Raw genomic sequence first — 10000 nt, forward strand, 5'->3', positions numbered from 1 at the left:
CTCTACCAGGTATGCGCGCGCGTGTTGATGTTGTGGTTTGGGTGGAAGGAAAGGGCGTTATTGTGTGACACTGGCCATGCTCAGCACCGCTCTCACGCGTGGTTTGCTTATTGTATCCATGTCGCGCAGCGTGGCATCTACCCACCAGAGCAGTTTGAGCGGGTGAAGAAGTATGGCCTGACGCTGCTGACAACTGGCGACGAATCGCTCAAGCGCTACGTGAACAACATCCTCACCCAACTCAACAGTACGTTTGGTCGAAGATGGGAACACGTGAAAGCGATGAAGATAAGGGGAGGGAATGGAGGGCGCTAGTTGTGTCGATATAGCAGCTCACACTATGCTTTATCCTTACTGTTCACATTGACAGCATGGCTGATGGAGAAGACGATCCAGAAGGTTGTGCTCGTCATCAGCAGCTCCATGACGTCTGAGGTGTGTTGCTGTTGCCGGTCGCTGTTCACGGTTGCACTGGCGGTGTTCAACTGCTGCGTTCTCTGCCTTCATTCCGCGTCGTTTTGTACACGCTCGTACGCACACTCGCACACATGCACACATGCACGCCTTCTTATTGTCCTTCACGTGCTCTTTGTGCAGGTCATGGAACGCTGGCAGTTTGACATTGAGTGTGACAAGTCCATGGACGAAAACTCGTGCGTATGAATGACTATACGTGCTGCATTGTGTGTGCGTACGTGTGTGTGTGTGTGTGTGTGTGTGTGTGCTTTTTCTCACATCACCGTTCGACTTCCCATGGTTGCACTGCTCTTCTTTCGTTTATGTTTCCTCACACATGCACACGCGCTCATGTTTTGCAGTGTGTCGAACAAGACGGAGAAGGAGATCCATGCTGAGATTCAGGGCATCCTGCGTCAGATCACGGCCAGCGTGTCGTTCCTGCCACTCATTGACGACCCGTGTGCCTTTGAGATTCTCATCTACACCGACAAGGACGTGCTCACACCAGAGGTGCGCGCACTCGTGTGGGTGGATGTGGGTGTGTCTTTGGTTGCGTGTGCAGTTGTATGTGTGTGGGTGGGTGTGTCTTTGGTTGCGTGTGCAGTTGTATGTGTGTGTCTGTGTACGCGCGCGCGTGTGCGTGTGCGTGCGCCTTTGTTTGCTTTGTGAGTCTGTGTTCGTGTCTGTGTTTGTGTCGATTCATCTGTCTGTGTCGACAATGCCCTCACCACAACGCCACATGCGGGTTTTGCTGCAGACGTGGGAGGAGTCCGATGCAAAGCTCGTGCCCAACGCCGCAGAGGTGTTTCCCCTCCGCTCCTTCTCCACAAACATCCATGCGGTCAGTTTGTGCGTGTGTGTGGGGGGCGGGGGTGTTGGGTGGAGGAAGGGAGTGTTGATCCGCCAAGGTGGTGTGCGTTCGTTTTCGCTGAGGCGAGAGGGAGACTTTCAAAGCTCACACACACGCACACACGCGCACACACGCACACACACACACACACATATGTGTTACAGGTCAAGTCATCGGTCATGTACCGGCGCGAAGACTGACGAGGAGACGCGGCTAACAACCAGAAAGCGATGGATTGACATGATTGTTGAGCATGGGCGTTGTATGACTTGGGTGGCATGTTGTTTTGTGGATTCCTACTGTGTTGCAGCCATCGCACGAGTTACATTGAATGAGCGTGCAAGATGGAATGCAGAACCAAGGGCATGTGTGCGCGCGATGGAAGTGAGACATGGTCAATCGCTTTGGGGAGCGCTCACGGGTGCCTGTAACGACAATCCCAACGACCAACAGTTATGTCTTCTGTCATCGGATTGTAACCGTCGATGTACGCTTGAAGATTGGTTGATGCATTTGACGGTGTTTGCGCAAGCACACACACACATACACACACAGTGCTTTTGGTTCTTTCATGTCAATGTCAACCAATGACCAACAGCACACATAAAGTCGGGTTTTCAAATGAAGTCTTGACGTTGTGACCTGATTCGTTTATCAATGAACACGGAAGTAACGTCCTGGACCAACACGTTCGTTCATGTGCAAGCAGATGAGCGATTGTCAAAACCCCCATCAAACCTACTCATACGCGACCACCTAGCGTGGCGCCACCACCACAACAAAACAACAAGAACATCCCTAAACACATCCACCAACTCCCCTCCCCCTCTCTCTCACTCACACGACGCTCATGGTACCAAGATGGTGCTGGATGCCAGCGTCGCTGTCCGCACCATCACCATCGCCACCACCACTGTTGTCGGTATCTCGCCCTCGCCCTCCCCTCATTTCGGGCGTCTGCATGCGGGCGTGCGGTGCACCGACGCGCTCGTTTGCGCCCGTACTGCGGCCAGATCCAGTCCGAACGCTGACGGAAAAGTCAACAGACCTATGCTGCTCACGATCAGCGCCGCCACTGCCACTGCGTTGCTGCTGCTGTTGCTGCTGCTGTTGTGGTGTTTGAACGTGCACTGGCGATTCAAAGACGATGGACGATCGCTTGCTCGTTTGTGATTGCGATGCATGCAGGCTCGTTTCCAACGTGTCAACCGCATCGACAAACTCATCGTCACCGTCACCACCGTCACCATCGTCGCCATCACTGCCATCTTCCCGCTCTTTCTCCGCCTCGTTGGGATTAACAAGTGCAGGCGACGACACGGCAAGGGGCGACATCGGCACAGCAAGATGCTGCTGCTGCTGCTGCTGCTGCTGATCTTGTACGTTGTTGCTGCCTCGCCTGCCAACACCGCCAGTGCGTGTTCGGGCCACTGCCGCGTGCATGGCTGCTGGATTGGAGCTGCTGCGCCGTCGCCTGTCCGGCGTTGCAACGCCCGCATCCGGCTTGAGCGTTTCCCGCGATTGCGTAAAGTAGCGGTCTGCAGCCATCAGTGTCGCCGTGCGGAAGTGCGAGTGGAACGCCTCTCGTGAACGTTCAGAGAGGTCCTCTGCCAGCCGTGAAGGTTTCAGGTCTGGTGCGCTTGGCGCCGGGGATATGGGCCCAGCCAGCCCCTCCACCGCTGTGCTGTGGCGGCGGCGCGAGTGGCTGTAGCGCCCACGCGACCACCGCCGCGAAAACGGGGGCTCCGTTGCAGGATGGCGCACAAACTCACGGCCAACACCACCGCCACCGCCACCGCTGCTGCCGTGACTGCTGACTGGCCGCTGGTTGCTTTGGACTGTGGTGGTACTGGAGCTGCCGTTGTCCTGATCATAACCACCATATCCACCCATCGTGACGTTGGATGGGTCGATGAGGTGGCGCTTACGGCGCGCTGCCACGGACTGCAGCGAGTCCACACCAACGGTGTGACGCCTGCCAGAATCAGCCACGTCAGGCAGTGACGCATAAGATGGTGGCGGTGGTTGCAACAGCCCTGCCGACGGTGCACACTGCTGGTGCTGCTGCTGCTGCTGCTGCTGGTGCTGGTGTTGTTGATGTTGTTGTTGTTGGGGCTTTGCGTGCATATTGTCAATGCCGCTGATCGGGTCCAGGTCATCATGTGTTGCGCGTCGCGATGATGGCGGTGATGGCGTCACGTCAATGCGCGTCGTCGTCGCCTTGCGAATTGGAACAGTCCGCCGCCCACGCCCCGCTTGCTCCTGCTGCTGCTGCTGCTGTTGTTGTTGTTGTTGTTGTTGTTGTTGTTGTTGTTGTCGTTGTTGTTGTCGTTGTTGTGATTGCTGCTGTGATTGCTGTGCTGCAGTGGCTGTTGTTGCTGATGCACCTGCGGTCACCAGCGCTGCTGTGACGTCGTCCCATTCACCGCGCTCACCGCCACCGCCATCATGAACACTGCTATCAGGGTTGGAGCTGTCTGTGTTCATGCTCGCTGCAACGACGCCAAGCGCCGCGCTCGCAAGCTGCATGGACGCAAGCCCGCCTTTCGACGGTGCGTGATGATGATTGCGTGCATGGGCGTCTGTCGAGCCGTGTTCGTGGGACGCACCATCTTGTACCTTCGCTTGCTCTTGTGCCTTCCCGTGCTCTTGTGCCTTCACTTCTTCCTTTGAGCTGCGCTTGTGTGCGTTGCTCCTCCTCCTCTCCGCGTCCTTGTCCTCTCGCTGCTTGTTGCCCTTGTTCTTCTTCTCTGACTTTCGTGTCTTCTTCTTGTCGTTGTGCGTTTGGCGCCGCCGTGACAGCTCGCGCTCGCTTGCCGCCAACTGCGCGGATGACTCGCGCAAATGCACGAAACTGTCCATTCTTCCCGCCGTTTCGATATCTGCGCGGGCAAGACTGCGCTCCAGGTCCTCCAGCTTGAGGTCAAACGCGTCGTCGTCATCCACGCTTCGCCCCTCTGCCGCGTCCTGCTGCTGTCCCGCCTGCTGCCCATCACCGCTTCCACCACTAACACGATCGGCATACTCAAAGTCATCTTCGTCATCTTCATAATCACCGTCATCACCATCGCCATCGTCATCGCCACGGCAATTGCTGAGGTCGAGCACCTCCCCCTCGCTTCGCTGTCTGTGACCATCAATTACCGCGCCGTCATCAGCATCACCGCCAGCAAACACAGACCCACGCCCCTCTTTGTCACGCCATCGCTGACTACCAGCACCACCATGACGACCATCACTACGACCATCACGACCATCGTCGCCCTCTTCGTCGTGTGCGGCGTCAAAGTCCATCGGTGTGAGGTCGCGAAGGTGTTCAATCACAGACTCCACTTCGCTGTCAAGCTCATTCACGAGGTCGTACTCGCGCTGCAGCGCCTGCACTTCTTCGCTGTTTGGCGCACTCCGCTGTATCCGCCGGTCAAGCACCCTGCAGTCGTGGTGATGATGATGATGATGATGATGATGATGATGATGATGATGATGATGATGATGATGATGATGATGATGATGATGATGATGATGATGATGATGATGATGATGATGATGATGATGATGATGATGATGATGATAGTAGTAGTAGTAGTAGTAGTAGCGGTAGGGTAGCCGTGGTGGCAGTGGAGTTGTGGTGAGAATGGTGGAGGAGGAGCGAAGGACTCTTCAAGGCAGAAATCGGGCGAGAAACTGCTGTCATGACAGCAAACAGCAGTTGCAGCAGCAAACGTAGCAAACGCACATTTGCCTGAGATCAATTTGGTCCGCCAGAAGAAACCCAAGCTCAATCACGTGTCGTCGCCAGAACCTGAGCCGTGCGTGACAAGGGTGACAAATGCGAGTGAGGAATGCATTTGAAGTGGTGTGTACAAAGGGAGCACGCCAAGCAATCACACGCACACACATACGTTCACACGTTCGCACGTTCATGCACACATGTGCGCTGCATCACCTGAACTCGACTTTGCGCTTCGCCTCCCACGCGTCGTTGATGTAACCCTTAGCTGTACACAAATACATGCACAGACGCACACGTACGCGCACACACGTGAACAGCAGCACCATGAATGTGAGCACAACAATGAATCATGCGCGTGCCGCAGACATGTCAGCAAAAACACACCACGATGAGAGAACCACACAACGACAATCATGACGCACTCATGTACGCACCAATGGAGTACTTGGTAGCAAAGTGCTGGAACAGAAGATCACTGAGTGCTCCAAACTCTTCCCATGCATCTTGATCATGTGACACCTGCAGCACGCGCTCAAGCAGGCTGCGGCACACACATACACGCACACAGGGAAGGGCAGTCGTCGGTGGGGGTGAGGAAGTTGGAAGTGGTGTGGTATTTTGCATGCCGTACACTAGCACGCGTGCACAGCGTGTATCAAAAAACACGCACACACATTTATACACACACACACACAACACCACCGTCACCGCCACTGCCACCGAATCATAAGTTGACTCACGCGTACGAGCCCTGGCTGCCCTTGCGCTGCGAGGCCTTGATTAATCGCGACACAATCGACGACCGCCGTGCTTTGCTCGCCGGCCGGTGAGCACCACCACCACCACCACCGCTGTGGCTGTTGGGCGTGTCTGAGTGATCTGCCGTGCGATTCAAAAATCGGTCCAAAACGTACATGCGGCACAAATAACGCTTCAGCTTCATGTCCGCCAGCTCGGCTGTTGCCGTCGCAGCGGGGATGGTGTTGCGTGCATGTGTGTGTGTGTGTGTGTGTTTGTGGGGGAGGTGTGTGTGTGTGTGTTGTGGGTTTGCGAGGATGTGTACATGGTTGATGAGCTCGTGGGTGAGAGCACACACACACACACACACACACACAAGCACACACAAGCACACACATACATACACACACACACACATACACACACACCATACAAAACAAGCAAACCATCCCCACCCTCTCAACCAGTGTTTCCCATCACTGACCGTCGAGCCGAAACTGCATGTCCTTGAGCGCGTCCCGCGTGCGCTTTGGACGCTCGATGTCGACGACGATGTTGAAAAGAGTGGCCAGTACCCGCGCTCCAAAGTAGTAGCGCTCATCAAACTGGTGATGGTTCGGGGTGGGCATGGGGAATGGCGTGAGTTGGGGAGTGGGGAGTGGGATGAGCAGGGAGCGGTTGTTTCAGCACACAGTGTCCGCACACACACACACACACACACACACACACACACACACACACACACACACACACACACACACACACACACACACACGCACACATCAGCCAATCAACACCGCGCACATTGTTGATGAATCTGTAGATTGAGCGACGGACGGGTCCTGGCGCCGCGAGCGCTTGGAAGAGCCAGAGGAAAAAGGAGAACAGACGCACAACCAATCCAGCAGCAGCAAAGATGGCCAGCGCTCTTTGGGAATTGGGGGGGGGGAGGTGGCGTACCAGTAGTGAGAGTCGCGATGGCGGTGAGTAGAGCGCAGGCAAGCACACACACACACATACACACACATACACACACACATACACACAAATACACACACACACACATACACACAAATACACACACACACATACACAGAAATACACACACACACACACACAAATACAGAAATACATGCACATGCACATATGAAAGTTGGCTTGGTGCTACTCACGAGACGAGTGAGCGAAGTTCTTTGGATTCGCACATGCTCGGGGTCAGCTCGACAGATATGGCCATACCAAGTACATCCCACGCGATGGACACGGGGGACAGGAACTGCCACGCAGCAGCAGTCAAAGGGCGACGCAGTGGTGGTGGTAGTGGTAGTGGTGGTGGTGTTGTCAGGAATGAAGGAAAGTTAGATCACATGCACAAAAAAATACACACACGCACACACACACACACGCGCGCGCATGACGCGCGCACACACACACACACACACACACACACACACACACACACACACGCATGACACACACCACCGCCACCACTGTGCTGTTGATACCTTGAGCAGCCTGTAGCTGAATGATGACGTGATCTTGTCGTGTCGGACCATGGACAGGAGCCCGTGATACGTAACCACGTCCACCTGTCGCCGCGCACGCAGCGCCTCCTGTCACGTGGTCGTGATTGATTGTTTGGTGATTGGTGGTTGATTGATGGATTGATTGGATGGATTGGTTGATTGGATGAGGGTGAGTGGTGGTTGATTGGTGGATTGATTGGATGGATTGGTTGATTGAGGGTAAGTTATGGTGATTGGTGATTGATTGTTCGGTTGAAGGCACGAGGGACAACAGCAGAGTTGAGTGAGGCAAAGCAAAGCAAATTGGCAGCCCATTTCATACACACACACACACGCGCCACACGTCACACACACCTTCATCCAGTATGATGCAAGCTTGTCCTCCTTTGTCGCTGCGTCGTAATAGCGGAGGGCGGCGCCAACTTGCCGCATCACGTGGCGCTCTAATGGTGATGGTGATGAGGTGGTAGCGAGGAGGTGGTGAGGAGTGCAAGCAAACACACACATGCACGCACACACATACATACATACATACACACATGCACGCACACACATGCACGCACACACATGCACGCACACACACTCGTGCAAACACACACATGCACGCACACACATACATACATACACACACATGCACGCACACACATGCACGCACACACACGCACCGCGTTCGAGGGCCTTTTTCAGTTTTGACGTTTCGCGAGAAACTTTCGCCTTCCACCGCTGTGCGGATATGTGCACGAGCACGCGCATCACAAAGATGAACGCATACAACCCAGCCTTCGTAGTGGACACGAGACATCACATGAGGCGGAGGGTTGTGGCGGTTGTTGGGTGAGGGATGAGAGCAGGAAAAAGAAGAACAACAAGCGTGAGTAAGGGTGAACAGCAAGTGCCAGCCAGCAACAGCGCTTGACCCAGCAGTGACACCACATCCAAATACCAACAACCAATTCGACACCACTCAACATAGTCCTCTCATCCTCCTCTTCACGTCACGTGCGCACCTTCCAAATGAGGTAACTCTGCACGGGGATGGTGTTGTAGAAGCACGGCACGTCCGCCTCCTGAATGCCAACAGCAGCGATGGCCACAAACACGATGGGCAGGTAAAACAGGCCCACCATGTTTAGCGCCATGAGCACAAGCAGCAGCAGCGGCCCGCACAGCGCTGCCGTTGTTGTCCGTGCCGTTGACGGTTGCCGGGTTTGGGGGGGGGGAAGAGGGGAGAGACATGAGGATGAAGTGCATGTGGATGACAAGGAACACAAGTGGGAGTCAGGTGGTGGTCGTCAGGACAGTTGTCAAGGCACACACACACACCCACACACACACACACACACACACACACACACACACCTGCGACTGCGGTCTGGTCGATGCTCGGGTGGGGTTTGTCGTGGATGCGAAACAGAAACGGAAGCACGTGGTTGAATGCTGCCCAACAAGGATGACGGATGTGCCAACACAAGTGACGCGTGAGGAGAGATGCTGATTTGATACTGCTCAAAACACACACACACACACACACACACACACACACACACACACACACACACACACACACACACACACACACACAAACAAACAAACAAACAAACGTGAGCACAACCAACGCGCATTTTCAATCCCCTCCCCTCTCCCGGGCCAATACGCACTGAGGACATCTGGTCCGCTGCTTTTGACGTCACGATCAATGGCCGGATCAAATTGCGACGACGCCCCAGGATAGGTCGTGGCAACGCGGTGCGCACGGGACACAAGCACGTTGAGCTGTATACGCATGCATGCAGGCAACACATGTGAGCGTTGCGCGTGTGTGTTTGTGGGTTTGGGCGTTCCGAGTCGTTGTCGCACGACATACATTGCACACACACACACACACAGTCGCACATACACGCACACACACACACACAGTCGCACATACACGCACACACATACACACACACACACACCCCACAAGAACGGCAACCCACCATCCCCCACCTGCACCACCCACCATCTCCACACCCCACATCCCCCCCCCCAAAGCATCTCACCATCTTCCAGGGTCTCGGCTCCCTGTCCTCATCCAAGACGCGAAACAACACATCCTCGACGTCAAGCCAGAGGGACTGTCCAATTTTCTTCAGTCGCTGCTTCATGCTCTTGTTCTCTCGTTTGCTCTCCTTCTCCTTCTCCTTCTCCTTCTCCTTGTCTTTGTCTTTCGTCTCATTGTCATCACCATCGCGATCATCGCCGTCGCCACGATGGCTCTCGTCTTTCGTCGTCGCCGTCCGTCCCCGTCGTCGTCTTCTTCCTTTACCACTCCTCACGCGACTCACACCACCAACACCATCATCACCACCATCATCACCACCACCATCACCATCACCATCATCACCACCATCATCACCATCATCACCACCATCATCACCTCTTCTTCTTCTGCCCCTCCGCCTGCGTCGTCGCATCTCCTCGTGCTGCACCTGCAGCGATGCCGCCATTCGCTCGCGTGCAAGATGGCGCGACCGGTCAGTGCTCGCCGTCAGGAATTCGTCATCAGAGTCGACAAGCGCGTGCGGAACGGCGGTCCGGGACGCCGACGCTGCCACGGCCGGCGCTATTGTGTCTGGATTTGTGCCAAAGTCTGCGTTGCCAACAGGCGTGTCAAACGATTCATCGTCATCATTGTCATCATCATCATCGCTGCTG

The 10000-nt window shown here is 55.1% G+C and overlaps 2 protein-coding genes across 2 annotated transcripts in view; one reads left to right on the plus strand and one right to left on the minus strand.

Annotated features, from left to right (window-relative positions):
* PTSG_09028 (spindle assembly checkpoint component) overlaps positions 1-1979 on the plus strand; it is a 2267-nt gene extending 288 nt beyond the window's left edge. The window contains exons 1-7 of the mRNA XM_004989771.1: positions 1-9; positions 130-247; positions 371-435; positions 598-653; positions 819-969; positions 1217-1300; positions 1474-1979. The exon at positions 1-9 is cut by the window's left edge and continues 288 nt beyond it. Coding sequence (XP_004989828.1) covers positions 1-9; positions 130-247; positions 371-435; positions 598-653; positions 819-969; positions 1217-1300; positions 1474-1509 — 519 coding nt within the window. The 3' untranslated portion in view covers positions 1510-1979. The remainder of the gene's footprint in view (positions 10-129; positions 248-370; positions 436-597; positions 654-818; positions 970-1216; positions 1301-1473) is intronic.
* A 167-nt stretch (positions 1980-2146) lies between these two features.
* The window catches only part of PTSG_12826 (uncharacterized protein), a gene marked incomplete at its 3' end in the record, with an annotated part of 9433 nt that continues 1579 nt past the window's right edge, over positions 2147-10000 (minus strand). The window contains exons 1-15 of the mRNA XM_004989772.1: positions 9346-10000; positions 8965-9079; positions 8666-8743; positions 8314-8477; positions 7972-8086; positions 7661-7749; positions 7286-7393; positions 6953-7056; positions 6585-6708; positions 6265-6385; positions 5783-5999; positions 5477-5583; positions 5256-5307; positions 5046-5111; positions 2147-4739 (exon numbers count right to left, since the gene is read on the minus strand). The exon at positions 9346-10000 is cut by the window's right edge and continues 1579 nt beyond it. Coding sequence (XP_004989829.1) covers positions 2147-4739; positions 5046-5111; positions 5256-5307; positions 5477-5583; positions 5783-5999; positions 6265-6385; positions 6585-6708; positions 6953-7056; positions 7286-7393; positions 7661-7749; positions 7972-8086; positions 8314-8477; positions 8666-8743; positions 8965-9079; positions 9346-10000 — 4708 coding nt within the window. The remainder of the gene's footprint in view (positions 4740-5045; positions 5112-5255; positions 5308-5476; positions 5584-5782; positions 6000-6264; positions 6386-6584; positions 6709-6952; positions 7057-7285; positions 7394-7660; positions 7750-7971; positions 8087-8313; positions 8478-8665; positions 8744-8964; positions 9080-9345) is intronic.

Source organism: Salpingoeca rosetta (genome assembly GCF_000188695.1).
Source record: "Salpingoeca rosetta unplaced genomic scaffold supercont1.27, whole genome shotgun sequence".
Classification (NCBI taxonomy): domain Eukaryota; class Choanoflagellata; order Craspedida; family Salpingoecidae; genus Salpingoeca; species Salpingoeca rosetta.